A 19,119-nucleotide genomic window follows, 5' to 3' on the forward strand; every position below is an offset into this window, starting at 1 on the left:
TAACAGTGATAGATGAGCAGATGATGGTGTGTAAGTAGTGATACTGGTGTGCAAAAGAGCCGCAAAGTAAATAAAAACAATATGGGGATGAGGTAGGTAGATTGGGTGGGCTATTTACAGATGGGCTATGTAGTACTCTTACTGGAGTACGTGCTACGGGTGGGTGTTGTTATGGTGACCAGTGAGCTGAGATAAGGCGGAGCTTTACCTAGCATAGACTTTTAGATGACCTGGAGCCAGTGGGTCTGGCAACGAATATGTAGTGAGGGCCAGCCGACTAGAGCATACAGGTCGCAGTGGTGGGTGGTATAAGGCCCTTTGGTTACAAAACGGATGGCACTGTGATAGACTGCTATTTTGGAGGTGACATTGCCAAAGTCAAGGATCAGTAGGATAGTCAGTTTTACTAGGGTAAGTTTGACGGCGTGAGTGAAGGAGGCTTTGTTGCGAAATAGAAAGCCGATTCTAGATTTGATTTTGGATTGGATATGTTTGATATGAGTCTGGAAGGAGTTTACAGTCTAGCCAGACACCTAGCTCTTTGTAGTTGTCCACGTGTTCTAGGTCAGAACCGTCCAGAGTAGTGATGCTAGTCGGGCGGGCGGACACGGGCAGCGACCGGTTGAAAAGCATGCATTTGGTTTTGCTAGCGTTTAAGAGCAGTTAGTGGCCACAGAAGGAGTCTTGTATGGCATTGAAGCTCATTTGGAGGTTAGTTGCACAGTGTCCAAAGAAGGGCCAGATGTATACAGAATGGTGTTGTCTGGTAGAGGTGGATCAAAGAATCACCAGCAGCAAGAGCGACATTGTTGATGTATACAGAGAAAAGAGTCGGCCCGAGAATTGAACCCTGTGGCACCCCCATAGAGACTGCCAGAGGTCCAGACAACAGGCCCTCCGATTTAACACACTGAACTCTGTCTGCGAAGTAGTTGGTGAACCAGGCGAGGCAGTCATTTGAGAAACAAAGGCTATTGAGTCTGTCGATAAGAATACGGTAATTGACAGAGTCGAAAGCCTTGGCCAGGTTGATGAAGACGGCTGCACAGTATTGTCTTTTACCGATGGTGGTTATGATATCGTTTAGTACCTTTAGCGTGGCTGAGGTGCACCCGTGACCGGCTCGGAAACCAGATTGAACAGCGGAGAAGGTACTGTGGGATTTGAAATGGTCTGTAATCTGTTTATTAACTGGCTTTTGAAGACTTTAGTTTGGGTCTAGAGTGTCACCCCCTTTGAAGAGGGGGATGACCGCGGCAGCTTTCCATTCTTTAAAGAGAGGTTCAACAGACTGGTAATAGGGGTTACACCAATGGCGGCGGTTAATTTTAGAGGGGTGTAATGATTCAATTGTCAGACATGACATATGGGGGTGTAATGAGATACCCAATGGGCTGGACGATTCTCTTTTCAACATTTTCGACTAAAAACTTGGAAAATAATCCACCATCATTAACACACAAAAATTGTATGATTTATTGTTTCAATATTGAAATAGTATGGGTGACCGATTGAAAACAAATTGGAACAATTTAAGGCCAAGTGATGGGATGGAGGTGTGACCAGGTACTAGGGATGGAGGTGTGACCAGGTACTAGGGATGGAGGTGTGACTATGGATGGAGGTGTGACTAGGGATGGAGGTGTGACTAGGGATGGAGGTGTGACCAGATACTAGGGATGGAGGTGTGACCAGGTACTAGAGATGGAGGTGTGACCAGGTACTATGGATGGAGGTGTGACCAGGTACTAGGGATGGAGGTGTGACTATGGATGGAGGTGTGACTAGGGATGGTGTGACCAGGTACTAGGGATGGAGGTGTGACTAGGGATGGAGGTGTGACTAGGGATGGAGGTGTGACCAGATACTAGGGATGGAGGTGTGACCAGGTACTAGGGATGGAGGTGTGACTAGGGATGGAGGTGTGACCAGATACTAGGGATGGAGGTGTGACCAGGTACTAGAGATGGAGGTGTGACCAGGTACTAGGGATGGAGGTGTGACCAGGTACTAGGGATGGAGGTGTGACCAGGTACTAGGGATGGAGGTGTGACTATGGATGGAGGTGTGACTGTGGATGGAGGTGTGACTAGGGATGGTGTGACCAGGTACTAGGGATGGAGGTGTGACTAGGGATGGAGGTGTGACTAGGGATGGACGTGTGACTAGGGATGGAGGTGTGACCAGGTACTAGGGATGGAGGTGTGACCAGGTACTAGGGATGGAGGTGTGACCATGCACTAGGGATGGAGGTGTGACCAGGCACTAGGGATGGAGGTGTGACTAGAGATGGAGGTGTGACTAGGGATGGAAGTGTGACCAGGCACTAGGGATGGAGGTGTGACCAGGTACTAGGGATGGAGGTGTGACCAGGTACTAGGGATGGAGGTGTGACCAGGTACTAGGGATGGAGGTGTGACCAGGTACTAGGGATGAAGGTGTGACCAGGTACTAGGGATGGAGGTGTGACAAGGGATGGAGGTGTGACCAGGTACTAGGGATGGAGGTGTGACCAGGTACTAGAGATGGAGGTGTGACTAGGTACTAGGGATGGAGGTGTGACTAGGGATGGAGGTGTGACTAGGGATGGAGGTGTGACCAGGGATGGAGGTGTGACCAGGGATGGAGGTGTGAACAGGTATTAGGGATGGAGGTGTGACCAGGGATGGAGGTGTGACCAGGTACTAGGGATGGAGGTGTGACCAGGGATGGAGGTGTGACCAGGGATGGAGGTGTGACCAGGTACTAGGGATGGAGGTGTGACTAGGGATGGAGGTGTGGCCTGGGATGGAGGTGTGACACCTATATATGTGTATGTGTGTGTGTGTGTGTGAGATCAGAGATCAGCATAGCAGACATGATGGCCCAGGTGACCAGTCCGTCTGGTCAGGTCCAGGAGGCTGACATCATGGAGGGAGAGAACAACACCTACTGCATCCGCTTTGTTCCCACGGAGACCGGCGTACACACAGTGTGTGTGAAGTATGCGGGCGTGCACGTGCCCGGCAGCCCCTTCCAGTTCACAGTGGGGCCCTTTGGAGAAGGAGGAGCCCACAAGGTCCGCGCTGGGGGGCCCGGGCTGGAGAGGGCAGAGGCTGGAGTACCAGGTATGTGTGTGTGTAATTATTATACCTTACTAGTTAACACCACTGACAGTGTGTGTACTGTTCCCTCTCTGGTGTGTGTGTGTGTGTGTGTGTGTGTGTGTGTGTGTGTGTGTGTGTGTGTAGCTGAGTTCAGTATCTGGACGCGGGAGGCAGGTGCAGGGGGTCTCAGCATCATGGTGGAGGGGCCCAGTAAAGCAGAGATCACCTTCGAGGACCGCAAGGACGGATCCAGTGGAGTATCCTACATGGTCCAGGAGTCAGGTGTGTGTGTGTGTGGTAGGCCCAGTGATCATAATCGACAGGATCCCTTCCTCTCTGTCTCCAGACAGACCACCCTGGGGACATGAACCCTTCCTCTCTGTCTCCAGACTACCCTGGGAGCAGGATCCCTTCCTCTCTGTCTCCAGACAGACCACCCTGGGGACATGAACCCTTCCTCTCTGTCTCCAGACCACCCTGGGGACATGAACCCTTCCTCTCTGTCATCAGACAGACCACCCTGGGGACATGAACCCTTCCTCTCTGTCTCCAGACAGACCACCCTGGGGACATGAACCCTTCCTCTCTGTCTCCAGACAGACCACCCTGGGGACATGAACCCTTCCTCTCTGTCTCCAGACAGACCACCCTGGGGACATGAACCCTTCCTCTCTGTCTCCAGACAGACCACCCTGGGGACATGAACCCTTCCTCTCTGTCTCCAGACAGACCACCCTGGGGACATGAACCCTTCCTCTCTGTCTCCAGACCACCCTGGGGACATGAACCCTTCCTCTCTGTCTCCAGACAGACCACCCTGGGGACATGAACCCTTCCTCTCTGTCTCCAGACCACCCTGGGGACATGAACCCTTCCTCTGTGTCTCCAGACCACCCTGGGGACACGAACCCTTCCTCTCTGTCTCCAGACAGACCACCCTGGGGACATGAACCCTTCCTCTCAGTCTCCAGACAGACCACCCTGGGGACATGAACCCTTCCTCTCTGTCTCCAGACTACCCTGGGAGCAGGATCCCTTCCTCTCTGTCTCCAGACAGACCACCCTGGGGACATGAACCCTTCCTCTCTGTCTCCAGACAGACCACCCTGGGGACATGAACCCTTCCTCTCTGTCTCCAGACTACCCTGGGAGCAGGATCCCTTCCTCCCTGTCTCCAGACAGACCACCCTGGGGACATTAACCCTTCCTCTCTGTCTCCAGACCACCCTGGGGACATTAACCCTTCCTCTCTGTCTCCAGACAGACCACCCTGGGGACATGAACCCTTCCTCTCTGTCTCCAGACCACCCTGGGGACATGAACCCTTCCTCTCTGTCTCCAGACAGACCACCCTGGGGACATGAACCCTTCCTCTCTGTCTCCAGACAGACCACCCTGGGGACATGAACCCTTCCTCTCTGTCTCCAGACAGACCACCCTGGGGACATGAACCCTTCCTCTCTGTCTCCAGACTACCCTGGGAGCAGGATCCCTTCCTCTCTGTCTCCAGACAGACCACCCTGGGGACATGAACCCTTCCTCTCTGTCTCCAGACAGACCACCCTGGGGACATGAACCCTTCCTCTCTGTCTCCAGACTACCCTGGGAGCAGGATCCCTTCCTCCCTGTCTCCAGACAGACCACCCTGGGGACATTAACCCTTCCTCTCTGTCTCCAGACCACCCTGGGGACATTAACCCTTCCTCTCTGTCTCCAGACAGACCACCCTGGGGACATGAACCCTTCCTCTCTGTCTCCAGACCACCCTGGGGACATGAACCCTTCCTCTCTGTCTCCAGACAGACCACCCTGGGGACATGAACCCTTCCTCTCTGTCTCCAGACAGACCACCCTGGGGACATGAACCCTTCCTCTCTGTCTCCAGACAGACCACCCTGGGGACATGAACCCTTCCTCTCTGTCTCCAGACTACCCTGGGAGCAGGATCCCTTCCTCTCTGTCTCCAGACAGACCACCCTGGGGACATGAACCCTTCCTCTCTGTCTCCAGACAGACCACCCTGGGGACATGAACCCTTCCTCTCTGTCTCCAGACTACCCTGGGAGCAGGATCCCTTCCTCCCTGTCTCCAGACAGACCACCCTGGGGACATTAACCCTTCCTCTCTGTCTCCAGACCACCCTGGGGACATTAACCCTTCCTCTCTGTCTCCAGACAGACCACCCTGGGGACATGAACCCTTCCTCTCTGTCTCCAGACCACCCTGGGGACATGAACCCTTCCTCTCTGTCTCCAGACCACCCTGGGGACATGAACCCTTCCTCTCTGTCTCCAGACCACCCTGGGGACATGAACCCTTCCTCTCTGTCTCCAGACCACCCTGGGGACATGAACCCTTCCTCTGTGTCTCCAGACCACCCTGGGGACATGAACCCTTCCTCTCTGTCTCCAGACAGACCACCCTGGGGACATGAACCCTTCCTCTCTGTCTCCAGACCACCCTGGGGACATGAACCCTTCCTCTGTGTCTCCAGACCACCCTGGGGACACGAACCCTTCCTCTCTGTCTCCAGACAGACCACCCTGGGGACATGAACCCTTCCTCTCTGTCTCCAGACAGACCACCCTGGGGACATGAACCCTTCCTCTCTGTCTCCAGACCACCCTGGGGACATGAACCCTTCCTCTCTGTCTCCAGACAGACCACCCTGGGGACATGAACCCTTCCTCTCTGTCTCCAGACAGACCACCCTGGGGACATGAACCCTTCCTCTCTGTCTCCAGACAGACCACCCTGGGGACATGAACCCTTCCTCTCTGTCTCCAGACCACCCTGGGGACATGAACCCTTCCTCTCTGTCTCCAGACCACCCTGGGGACATGAACCCTTCCTCTCTGTCTCCAGACCACCCTGGGGACATGAACCCTTCCTCTCTGTCTCCAGACAGACCACCCTGGGGACATGAACCCTTCCTCTCTGTCTCCAGACAGACCACCCTGGGGACATGAACCCTTCCTCTCTGTCTCCAGACCACCCTGGGGACATGAACCCTTCCTCCCTGTCTCCAGACAGACCACCCTGGGGACATGAACCCTTCCTCCCTGTCTCCAGACAGACCACCCTGGGGACATTAACCCTTCCTCTCTGTCTCCAGACCACCCTGGGGACATGAACCCTTCCTCTCCGTCTCCAGACAGACCACCCTGGGGACATGAACCCTTCCTCTCTGTCTCCAGACCACCCTGGGGACATGAACCTTTCCTCTCTGTCTCCAGACCACCCTGGGGACATGAACCCTTCCTCTCTGTCTCCAGACCACCCTGGGGACATGAACCCTTCCTCTCTGTCTCCAGACCACCCTGGGTACATGAACTCTTCCTCCCTGTCTCCAGACCACCCTGGGGACAGGAATCCTTCCTCCCTGTCTCCAGACCACCCTGGGGACATGAACCCTTCCTCCCTGTCTCCAGACCACCCTGGGGACAGGAACCTTTCCTCTCTGTCTCCAGACCACCCTGGGGGCATGAACCTTTCCTCTCTGTCTCCAGACCACCCTGGGGACATGAACCCTTCCTCTCTGTCTCCAGACCACCCTGGGGACATGAACCCTTCCTCTCTGTCTCCAGACCACCCTGGGGACATGAACCTTTCCTCTCTGTCTCCAGACCACCCTGGGGACATGAACCCTTCCTCCCTGTCTCCAGACAGACCACCCTGGGGACATGAACCCTTCCTCCCTGTCTCCAGACAGACCACCCTGGGGACATGAACCCTTCCTCCCTGTCTCCAGACCACCCTGGGGACAGGAACCCTTCCTCCCTGTCTCCAGACCACCCTGGGGACAGGAACCCTTCCTCCCTGTCTCCAGACCACCCTGGGGACATGAACCCTTCCTCCCTGTCTCCAGACCACCCTGGGGACAGGAACCTTTCCTCTCTGTCTCCACCTTTACATCTCACTCTAAAACAAATATTTTAAAGGTGTGTGTGTCTAACAGTGTGTGTATCTAACGTACTGTGTGTCTCTAACGTGTGTGTGTGTGTGTTGCAGGAAACTATGAGGTGTCTGTCCGTTTCAACGAAGAGCACATCCCTGACAGTCCCTTCGTGGTTCCCGTGGCGTCGCCCTCTGATGACGCCAGACGACTCACTGTTGCCGGTCTTCAGGTGAGACTCAGGGACACACACACACCCAGGACTACGCTACCCACAATGCAGCAGCCTGGGGAGGGGCAGAGAGGCAGGGAGATTGACACAGACAGACAGAGACAGACAGGTCAACACTTATTATATACAATTATTATAAATTAAAATAGCCCTGCTAATGATCCTATACATTACAGGACATTTACAGTATAATTACAACAACAGTAATTGGTCTGTATCTAGTCTGACCATCGCAGCAGGTTTCTGTTGAGCACTGTTACGCACGCCTCTATGAACGCAACACCCTGCTACAACTAAACTCTCCGTGAAGTGAAAGAGGTATGGACTGTAGGCGTGAGTAAGGATGACAACAGGCAGAATGTGGTACCGTTTACAAGGACTTTATTCCTTTACACGGTAATATGGGGAAAAGGGGCTGGACGGAACCAAAGCAAAGAAAGTACATCTCAAAGCCCCCCCCTCTCCTATCTTACCTGCCTAACCAATACTTACCACCACCTGGTGCCCTAACCAAAATACAGGGGGTGGTCCGCCCAGGTCTTACCTATTGTGCCTAGACAGTGAATATACTACGGGTATATGTATGCCCGCGGGCCTCTTGCCTAAGCACTCCCTAGGTGCCTTCCCCTTCACCCCTGGGAACAACTGAAACAGGAGAACAAATAATTTCTCAAACAAACTAAGAAACAAAGGACATCAAATAAGCTCTACCTGAGCAACAAACTCACAGAACATACCAACTGCTACCAACAACTAACATAGTAAATTATCCACAGCCATCAGCCTCCTCTCACAGCAATGACCTCCCTCACATTCAATCTCTCTGCAATGACCTCCCAGCAATGACTCCCTGGCTTTTATATAGCTTCAGAATGAACGTGTAACTGGAGACAGCTGCGTCTTGACGAGGGGGCGGGGTCAGCTCTCCAATTAGCCATGGAGTCGACCAATCAGCTGCTTGAGGGATTTCAGGAAGCCATTTCCTGAAATAAACACATGCAAATACACAAACTACAACACATAAACTGGGGAACGTAACAAGCACAACAAGAGGTTCTCAGTGGGTTAGTGGTTAGAGGTCAGGTGTAGGGTCGCGCTGGTGCAAGGGTTTGTGGGATAGTAAAGATGTGTTTCTCGTGCCTCAATCTAAAGTCTCTCAACAGCCCCCCACCTTCCTTTTCCCTCCCCTCACTCCACCGCTCCTCCCCTTCTCTAGGTGCTAAAGGGTTAAAGAAGTTGAAATGGGTGCTCTCTCTCTCTCTCTCTCTCTCTCTCTCTTCTCTCTCTCTTCTCTCTCTCTTCTCTCTCTCTCTCTCTCTCTCTCTCTCTCTCTTCTCTCTCCTCTCTCTCTCTCTCTCTCTCTCTCTTCTCTCTCTCTTCTCTCTCTCTCTTCTCTCTCTCTTCTCTCTCTCTCTCTTTCTCACTCTTCTCTCTCTCTCTCTCTCTCTTCTCTCTCTCTCTCTCTCTCTATCTCTCTCTGTCTCTCTCTGTCTCTCTCTTTCTCACTCTTCTCTCTCTCTCTCTCTCTCTCTCTCTTCTCTCTCTTCTTTCTCTTCTCTCTCTCTCTCTCTCACTCTCTCTCTCTATCTCTCTCTGTCTCTCTCTGTCTCTCTCTTTCTCACTCTTCTTTCTCTTCTCTCTCTCTCTCTCTCTCTCACTTTCTGTCTCCTCTCTCTTTTCTCAATTCAATTTAATTCAAAGTGCTTTATTGGCATGGGAAAATATGTGTACACTGCTAAAACAAGTGAAATATATAATAAACAGTGAAATAAACTTTTTTTTTTACAGTAAACATTACACTCCAAATGAATAAAGTAATTGGTCTATATACAGTTTTGTGCAGAGTACAAAAGGGAAAATAAATAAACATAAATATGGGTTGTATTTACAATGGTGTGTGTTCTTCACTGGTTTCCCTTTTCATGTGGCAACAGGTCACAAATCTTACTGCTGTGACGTCACACAGTGGTATTTCACCCAGTAGATATGGGAGGTTATTATTATTATTTTAATAAGAACACAATCTTATTTAAAATGACGGGCTACCGGGGAACAGTGGGTTAACTGGTCTAGGAACAGTGGGTTAACTGGTCTAGGAACAGTGGGTTAACTGGTCTAGGAACAGTGGGTTAACTGGTCTAGGAACAGTGGGTTAACTGGTCTAGGAACAGTGGGTTAACTGGTCTAGGAACAGTGGGTTAACTGGTCTAGGAACAGTGGGTTAACTGGTCTAGGAACAGTGGGTTAACTGGTCTAGGATCAGTAGGTTAACTGGTCTAGGAACAGTGGGTTAACTGGTCTAGGAACAGTGGGTTAACTGGTCTAGGATCAGTGGGTTAACTGGTCTAGGAACAGTGGGTTAACTGGTCTAGGAACAGTGGGTTAACTGGTCTAGGATCAGTGGGTTAACTGGTCTAGGATCAGTGGGTTAACTGCCCTGTTCAGGGGCAGAACGACAGATTTTTACCTTGTCAGCTCGGGGATTCGATCCAGCAACCTTTCGGTTACTGGCCCAAAACTCTAAGCCCCAGATTGGATTTGTCTAATTCTTTGTGGATCTGTGTAATCTGAAGGAAATATGTGTCTCTAATATGTATAATTTTGTTTTCTAATGGTTTGGTTGGGTCTAATTGTGTTGAAGAGAGCCTGGGGCTCTGTTTGTGTTTGTGAAAACATGACCAACTTGCTTAGGGGACTCTTCTCCAGGTTCATCTCTCTGTAGGTGATGGCTTTGTTATGGAAGGTTTGGGAATCACTTCCTTTTAGGTGGTTGTAGATTTTAATGTCTCTTTTCTGGACTTTGATCATTTTAACAGATATGTGCCTAATTCTGCTCTGCATGCATTATTTGGTGTTTGTACCATTTTGTTAATTATTGGTTGTTGAGCAGACCCCACAACCAAGGTCAAAGGGCTCTATAACTGATTCAGGTACTTTTAGACAGATTGGTATGTCGAATTGTATGTTTCTTTTGATGGCATGGAAGGCCCTTCTTGCCTTGTCTCTCAGATCGTTCACAGCTTTGTGGAAGTTACTTGTGGCGCTGATGTTTAGGCCGAGGTATGTATTGTTTTTTGTGTGCTCTAGGGCAACAGTGTCTAGATGAAATTTGTATTTGTGGTCCTGGCAACTGGACCTTTTTTGGAACACCATTTTGTCTTTCTAAGATTTACTGTCAGTGCCCAGGTCTGGCAGAATCTGTGCAGAAGACCTAAGTGCTGCTGTAGGCCCTCCTTGGTTGGGGGCTTCTCTCTCTCTCAATTATATTTAAAGGGCTTTATTGGCATGGGAAACATATGTATACATTTCCAAAGCAAGTGAAATAGATAATAAACTAAAGTAAAATGCACAGTAAACATCTAGTTGTTGTGTAGTTTGCAGTTGCCTAGTTGTGTAGTTGTCTAGTTGTCTGTTTGTTGTTTAGTTGTTGTTATTTGTCTAGTTGTGTAGTTGGTGTCTATTTGTGTAGATGTTGTGTAGTTGTCTAATTGTGATCTAGTTGTTGTCTGGTAGTTGTCTAGTTGCTGTGTTGTTGTCTAGTTGTTGTCTAGTTGTTGTTGTGTAGGTACGTAGTTGTTGTGTAGTTTTTGTGTAGTTGTCTGATTGTTGTGTAGTTGTCTAGTATTTGTGTAGTTGCTGTCTAGTATTTGTGTGATTGTTGTGTAGTTGTTGTGTGGTTGTTGTTGTTGTGTAGGTAAGTAGTTGTTGTGTAGTTTTTGTGTAGTTGTCTGATTGTTGTGTAGTTGTTTAGTATTTGTGTAGTTGCTGTCTAGTATTTGTGTGGTTGTTGTGTAGTTGTTGTGTAGTTGTTGTTGCCTAGCTGTTGTGTAGTTGTTGTTGTGTAGTTGTTGCTGTCTAGTTGTTGTGTCCATTATGTGTGTAGTTGTTGTCCAGTTGTTGTCTAGTATTTGTGTAGTTGTCTAGTTGTTGTGTGGTTGTTGTGTAGTTGTTGCCTAGCTGTTCTGAAGTTGTGTAGTTGTCATGTAGTTGTTGTGTGGTTGTTGTGTGGTTGCTATGAGGTTGTGTAGTTGTTGTTGTCTAGATGTTGTGTAGTTATTGTTGTCTAGTTGTTGTGTAGATGTCCAGTGTGTGTAGTTGTTGTCTAGCTGTTGTGTAGTTGTCCAGTATGTGTGTAGTTGTTGTTTAGTTGTTGTGTTGTTGTGTAGTTGTTTAGTTGTGTTGATCGTGAGTTGTATCTGAGCAGGAGTCCGGGTTGAAGGTCAATCACCCAGCATCCTTTGCTGTGAGCCTGAACGGAGCGAAGGGACAGATTGACGCTAAAGTCCACAGCCCCTCCGGAGCCCTGGAGGGCTGCTGTGTTACTGAGCTAGACCAAGGTAACTACTACCACACAATACTACAATATACTGTGTTACTGAGCTAGACCAAGGTAACTACACTACACAATACTACAATATACTACACAGTACTATACTTTACTACACCACACTGTGTTACTGAGCTAGTCAACGTAACTACACAATACTACAATATACTACACAATACTACTTTGATCCAGATAGGAACAGCAAGTACACACTACACTCTAAACTACTACACAGTTGGTCTGTTAGAGAGATAGAGCACAGTCACCATGGACACCAGACAGTTTAAACATACTTTGACAACAGATGTATAATTTATTTCCCTCCCATCCCACTCTCCTCTCCTCCAGATAAATATGCTGTGATGTTCATTCCCAGAGAGAACGGTCTGTATCTGATCGATGTGAAGTTCAACGGCAGCCACATCCCTGACAGCCCTTTCAAAATCAGAGTGGGGGAGACGGGACAGGCTGGAGACCCAGGCATGGTGACCGCATACGGAGCTGGATTAGAGGGAGGAACCACTGGTAACTAGCACCTTACTGTTGTAGAAATCCTAAATAAAGCAGCTATTAGCTAAATCAGTGATAGTGTGAAAAGATATTCAGACCCTTTGACTTTTTCCACATTTTGTTAAGTTACAGCCTTATTCTAAAAATGTACTATATAAATCAACAATCTACACACAATACCCCATATTGAAAAATCAAAAACTGGTTTATAGACATTTCTGGTTTTTTAAAACAAAAAACAGAAATACCTTATTTTCATACGTATTCAGGCCCTTTGCTATGAGACTCATTGAGCTCAGGTGCATTCTGTTTCCATTGATCATCCTTGAGATGTTTCTACAACTTGATTGGAGTCCACCTGTGGTAAATTCAATTGATTGGACATGATTTGGAAAGGCACACACCTGTCTATATAAGGTCCCACAGTTGACAGTGCATGTCAGAGCAAAAACCAAGCCACGAGGTTGAAGGAATTGTCTGTAGAGCTCTGAGACAGGATTGTGTCGAGGCACAGATCTGGGGAAGGGTACCAAAACATTTCTGCAGCATTGAAGATCCTCAAGAACACAATGGCCTCATAATTATTTTAAAAATATATAGTTTTATATTTTATTATTCTTTTTTTTTATCCCCTTTCTCCCCAATTCCGTGGTATCCAATTGGTAGTTACAGTCTTGTCCAATCAGTGCACTCGGGGAAAGGCGTCCTCCAAAACACAACCAAGCCGCTCTGCTTCTTGACACAACGCCTCTTAACCCAGAAGCCAGCTGCACCAATGTGTCGGAGAAAACACCTGGAGACTTTGTCAGCGTGCATTGCGCCCGGTCCGCCACAGGAGCCGCTAGTGCGCGATGTTACAAGAACATCCGTGTCGGCCGAACCTAACCTGGACGACACTGGGTCTCCCGGTCGCTGCCAGCTGCAACAGAGCCTGGACTCGAACCAGGATCTCTAGTGGCACAGCTAGCACTATGATGCAGTGCCTTTAACCACTGAACCACTCGGGAGGCCACTCCGTCATTCTTAAATGGAAGAAGTTTGAAACCACCAAGAGCTGGCAGCCCGGCCAAACTGAGCAATCGGGGGAGAAGGGCCTTGATTAGGGAGGTGACCAAGAACCTGTTGGTCACTCTGACAGAGATCTGGAGTACCTATGTGGAGATGGGAGAACCTTCTAGAAGGACAATCATCTCTGCAGCACTCCACCAATCACGTCTTTATGGTAGAGTGGCCAGACGGAAACCACTCCTCAGTAAAAGGCACATGACAGCCCACTTGGAGTTTGCCAAAAGGCACCTAAAAACTTCATGAGAAACAAGATTATCTGGTCAGATGAAACCAAGATTGAACTCTTTGGCCTGAATGCCAAGTGTCACGTCTGTAGGAAACCTGGCACCATCCCTACGGTGAAGTATGGTGGTGGCAACATCAAGCTGTAGGGATGTTTTTCCAGCTGCAGGGACTGGGAGACTAGTCAGGATTGAGGGAAAGATGAATGTAGCAAAGTACAAAGTACAGTGAGATCCTTGATGAAAACCTGTTCAAGAGCGCTCAGGACCTCAGACTGGGGCGAAGGTTCACCTTCTAACAGGACAATGACACTAAGCACACAGCCAAGATGCAGTGTGGCTTCGGGACAAGTCTCTGAATGTCCTTGAGTGGCCCAGCCAGAGCCCGGATTTGAACCTCAAATTTTATCTGTCACATGCGCGAGTACAACAGGCGCCGAGTACAACAGCCTTTCACCTTACAGTGAAAGGCTGAGTACAACAGGTGTAGACCTCACAGTGAAATGCAGACTGACCAGCCCTTAACCAACAGGTGTAGACCTCACAGTGAAATGCTGACTGACCAGCCCTTAACCAACAGGTGTAGACCTCACAGTGAAATGCTGACTGACCAGCCCTTAACCAACAGGTGTAGACCTCACAGTGAAATGCTGAATGACCAGCCCTTAACCAACAGGTGTAGACCTCACAGTGAAATGCTGACTGACCAGCCCTTAACCAACAGGTGTAGACCTCAGAGTGAAATGCTGACTGACAAGCCCTTAACCAACAGGTGTAGACCTCACAGTGAAATGCTGACTGACCAGCCCTTAACCAACAGGTGTAGACCTCACAGTGAAATGCAGACTAACCAGCCCTTAACCAACAGGTGTAGACCTCACAGTGAAATGCAGACTGACCAGCCCTTAACCAACAGGTGTAGACCTCACAGTGAAATGCAGACTGACCAGCTCTTCACCAACAGGTGTAGACCTCACAGTGAAATGCAGACTGACCAGCCCTTAACCAACAGGTGTAGACCTCACAGTGAAATGCAGACTGACCAGCCCTTAACCAACAGGTGTAGACCTCACAGTGAAATGCAGACTGACCAGCCCTTAACCAACAGGTGTAGACATCAGTGAAATGCAGACTGACCAGCCCTTAACCAACAGGTGTAGACATCAGTAAAATGCAGACTGACCAGCCCTTAACCAACAATGCTTTAAGAAGTGTAAAGGGGAAAAAAAGTGTTTAGTAAGAAATTGCTTGGTAAAAAAATAAAATATAGAAGAAATAACTAATTTAACAGCAGCAGTAAAATAGCAATAGCGAGGCAATATACAGGGTCAGAAGCATGAAACATTAGTAAATGGACTTGAAAATGAGTACGTTCCAAAATGGCATGTGGTTGGACGAGAACATTTTGACAAGGCAGAGATGAGTGGCCGGGCACTAGATGCGCAGGGACAGCAGCGCGCACGTAAATTCTATCAATCTGCAAATATCATTACACTTTCCACTGCGAGTGGATGAACGTGGCCTAGTAAAGGAGTGGTTGTTTGACACACAGCAGGAGGGCCCGTACCAGGAAGAGATTCACTCTAGTTCCGCCCCTGACTATATGTGCTGGTTGAATCCACTGACTGAAAGTTTCTCTGAATAACTGTGTCTGTTACATGACCAAAATAGAATGTAAAACATATCTCTGTCCTTCTCTCTGTAGGTATAGCCTGTGAGTTCGTGGTTAACACCAGTACAGCAGGACCCGGGGCCCTGGCGGTGACCATTGACGGCCCCTCCAAGGGGAAGGTGGACTGTGTTGAGTGTCCGGAGGGTTACAAGGTGACCTACACCCCCATGGCTCCAGGAAATTACTTCATCTCCATCAGATACGGAGGACCTTACCACATCGTAGGATCCCCCTTCAAGGCCAAGATCACTGGTGAGGGACCTGGACAGTGGACAGATACGCACATATACCGACCCCTATATCTAACCCTTCTCTTTCTCTTCTCTTCTCCTCTCTCTCTTCTCACCTCTCTCTCTCCTCACCTCTCTCTCTCCTCACCTCTCTCTCTTCTCACCTCTCTTCTCTCTCTCTCTAACCTCTCTCTCTCTAACCTCTCTCTCTCAAACCCCCATCTCTCTCTCTAACCTCTCTCTCTCCCACTCTCTCCCTGTTTGTCTCTCTTCCAGGCTCCAAGCGGGTCAGTAGCCATAGCAACCATGAGACGTCCAGCGTCATGGTCGATGCCATGACTCGCCATGTCAGCTACTCCCACCAGGGAGCTCCCAGCCAATCGGACGCCAGCTGTGTGACAGCCAAGGGGCTCGGACTATCAAAGGGTTTCATCGACCAGAAGAACAACTTCAGCGTCGACTGCAGCAAAGCAGGTGTGTGTTTAGTCTCAGGTGTGTGTTTAGTCTCAGGTGTGTGTTTAGTCTCTGTGTGTGTTTAGTCTCTGTGTGTGTTTAGTCTCTGCGTGTGTTTAGTCTCTGTGTGTGTTTAGTCTCAGGTGTGTGTTTAGTCTCTGTGTGTGTTTAGTCTCTGTGTGTGTTTAGTCTCTGTGTGTGTTTAGTCTCAGGTGTGTGTTTAGTCTCAGGTGTGTGTTTAGTCTCTGCGTGTGTTTAGTCTCTGTGTGTGTTTAGTCTCAGGTGTGTGTTTAGTCTCTGTGTGTGTTTAGTCTCAGGTGTGTGTTTAGTCTCAGGTGTGTGTTTAGTCTCTGCGTGTGTTTAGTCTCTGTGTGTGTTTAGTCTCTGTGTGTGTTTAGTCTCAGGTGTGTGTTTAGTCTCTGCGTGTGTTTAGTCTCTGTGTGTGTTTAGTCTCAGGTGTGTGTTTAGTCTCAGGTGTGTGTTTAGTCTCTGTGTGTGTTTAGTCTCAGGTGTGTGTTTAGTCTCTGTGTGTGTTTAGTCTCAGGTGTGTGTTTAGTCTCAGGTGTGTGTTTAGTCTCGGTTGTGTGTGTTTAGTCTCAGGTGTGTGTTTAGTCTCGGTTGTGTGTGTTTAGTCTCAGGTGTGTGTTTAGTCTCTGTTGTGTGTGTTTAGTCTCAGGTGTGTGTTTAGTCTCAGGTGTGTGTTTAGTCTCGGTTGTGTGTGTTTAGTCTCAGGTGTATGTTTAGTCTCGGTTGTGTGTGTTTAGTCTCAGGTGTGTGTTTAGTCTCGGTTGTGTGTGTTTAGTCTCAGGTGTATGTTTAGTCTCGGTTGTGTGTGTTTAGTCTCAGGTGTGTGTTTAGTCTCGGTTGTGTGTGTTTAGTCTCAGGTGTATGTTTAGTCTCGGTTGTGTGTGTTTAGTCTCAGGTGTGTGTTTAGTCTCTGTTGTGTGTGTTTAGTCTCAGGTCTGTGTTTAGTCTCAGGTGTGTGTTTAGTCTCAGGTCTGTGTTTAGTCTCAGGTGTGTGTTTAGTCTCAGGTGTGTGTTTAGTCTCAGGTGTGTGTTTAGTCTCAGGTGTGTGTTTAGTCTCAGGTGTGTGTTTAGTCTCAGGTGTGTGTTTAGTCTCAGGTGTGTGTTTAGTCTCAGGTCTGTGTTTAGTCTCAGGTGTGTGTTTAGTCTCAGGTGTGTGTTTAGTCTCAGGTCTGTGTTTAGTCTCAGGTCTGTGTTTAGTCTCAGGTGTGTGTGAGTATTCTATCCTGTTTTAAAGACAGGTTAATAAATGGAATGTTGCAAGGTTCAATCACAGGGAAGACAAGAGAAATCTGGTGGGATGTCAGCTGGCAACCGTAGAGCTTCGACAATTAATATCTCAGGACGTTGTGTCCAGCCAACTCTACCCACTGCCGTTGTGTCCTACTATCTCTAACCCTACCCACTGCCATTGTGTCCTACTATCTCTTATCCTACCATTGTGTCCTACTATCTCTAACTCTACCCACTGCCGTTGTGTCCTACTATCTCTAACCCTACCCATTACCATTGTGTCCTACTATCTCTAACCCTTCCTACTGTCATTGTGTCCTACTATCTCTAACCCTACCCACCGCCATTGTGTCCTACTATCTCTAACCCTTCCTACTGTCATTGTGTCCTACTATCTCTAACCCTACCCACTGCCATTGTGTCCTACTATCTCTAACCCTACCATTGTGTCCTACTATCTCTAACCCTACCATTGTGTCCTACTATCTCTAACCCTACCCACTGCCGTTGTGTCCTACTATCTCTAACCCTACCCACTGCCATTGTGTCTTACTATCTCTAACCCTACCCACTGCCATTGTGTCCTACTATCTCTAACCCTACCACTGCCATTGTGTCCTACTATCTCTAACCCTTCCTACTGTCATTGTGTCCTATTATCTCTAACCCTACCCACTGCCATTGTGTCCTATTATCTCTAACCCTACCCACTGCCATTGTCCTACTATCTCTAACCCTACCACTGACATTGTGTCCTACTATCTCTAACCCTACCCACTGCCATTGTGTCCTATTATCTCTAACCCTACCCACTGCCATTGTGTCCTACTATCTCTAACCCTTCCTACTGTCATTGTGTCCTACTATCTCTAACCCTACCCACTGCCATTGTGTCCTACTATCTCTAACCCTTCCTACTGTCATTGTGTCCTATTATCTCTAACCCTACCATTGTGTCCTACTATCTCTAACCCTACCCACTGTCATTGTATCCTATTATCTCTAACCCTACCCACTGCCATTGTCCTACTATCTCTAACCCTACCCACTGTCATTGTATCCTATTATCTCTAACCCTACCCACTGCCATTGTCCTACTATCTCTAACCCTACCCACTGCCATTGTGTCCTACTATCTCTAACCCTACCACTGACATTGTGTCCTACTATCTCTAACCCTACCCACTGCCATTGTCCTATTATCTCTAACCCTACCCACTGCCATTGTGTCCTACTATCTCTAACCCTACCCACTGCCATTGTGTCCTACTATCTCTAACCCTTCCTACTGCCATTGTGTCCTACTATCTCTAACCCTTCCTACTGTCATTGTGTCCTATTATCTCTAACCCTACCCACTGCCATTGTCCTACTATCTCTAACCCTTCCTACTGTCATTGTGTCTTTGAGCAATGCAAATGGAGAAATAAACATCTATTATTTTTTATTTTTCTCTTGGTGAGTGTTGATGGGCCCAGGATTAGGGTCAGTGTGTGTATTAACACTGCCCTCCCTCCAGATCGTAACATGCTGTTGGTGGGTGTGGACGGGCCCAGGGTTCCCTGTGAGGAAGTTCTAGTGAAGCATCTTGGGAACCGTGTCTATAACGTCAGCTACCAGCTCAAGGAGAAGGGAGAGTACAACCTGGTAGTGAAGTGGGGAGAACAACACATCCCTGGGAGCCCGTACCATATCATTGTCTAGACCAATCAAATTCTACCACATCACTGTTTAGACCAATCAGATTCTACCACATCACTGTCTTCACCAGGGTTCCCCAAATGGCGGCCCGGTAATTTTATTTCAAAGTTTTCTGAACAATATATAAATAAATGTTATTTAAATGTTTTATTTGTTGGACATAAAAGACTAAAAACACAATTTAAAAAAATAAACACTCACAGGTCATTTTTGGCATGCGTGTTGTCGACTCCTGGTCTAGACCAATCAGATTGGTGAATTCAGAATCCTCAAAACTAGCACTTTGTCTAGACCAATCAGAGGGTCCCAAGTCACTGTCTAACCAATCAGCGATTACAACCTTCCAAACTCATACAACATAACCCAAACACACCAATAATGCATAAACACTGAATATCCCTCTCTTCATCCGTCGGTCCTCCCTCCCCATCATTCTTCTGTCCTCCCTCCCCATCGTTCCTCTCTTC

The 19,119-nt window shown here is 48.4% G+C and overlaps 1 protein-coding gene across 3 annotated transcripts in view; it reads left to right on the forward strand.

Moving 5' to 3' along the window:
• Positions 1 to 18,846, forward strand: part of LOC110516429 (filamin-A) — a 161,342-nt gene extending 142,496 nt beyond the window's left edge. For 2 of the 3 annotated variants that reach the window (XM_090185605.1, XM_090185607.1), the window contains 8 exons: positions 2,841 to 3,107; positions 3,231 to 3,368; positions 7,098 to 7,213; positions 11,418 to 11,550; positions 11,889 to 12,065; positions 15,045 to 15,263; positions 15,518 to 15,715; positions 18,471 to 18,846. In XM_090185605.1, coding sequence (XP_090041731.1) covers positions 2,841 to 3,107; positions 3,231 to 3,368; positions 7,098 to 7,213; positions 11,418 to 11,550; positions 11,889 to 12,065; positions 15,045 to 15,263; positions 15,518 to 15,715; positions 18,471 to 18,655 — 1,433 coding nt within the window. In that variant the 3' untranslated portion in view covers positions 18,656 to 18,846. Of the gene's footprint in view, positions 1 to 2,840; positions 3,108 to 3,230; positions 3,369 to 7,097; positions 7,214 to 11,417; positions 11,604 to 11,888; positions 12,066 to 15,044; positions 15,264 to 15,517; positions 15,716 to 18,470 lie in introns of those variants that run through there. The other variant, XM_090185606.1, reaches the window with a different exon arrangement.
• Positions 18,847 to 19,119: the final 273 nt, after the last annotated feature.

This window comes from Oncorhynchus mykiss, chromosome 9 (genome assembly GCF_057628025.1).
Source record: "Oncorhynchus mykiss isolate SJ-2025 chromosome 9, ASM5762802v1, whole genome shotgun sequence".
Taxonomy (NCBI): Eukaryota; Metazoa; Chordata; class Actinopteri; order Salmoniformes; family Salmonidae; genus Oncorhynchus; species Oncorhynchus mykiss.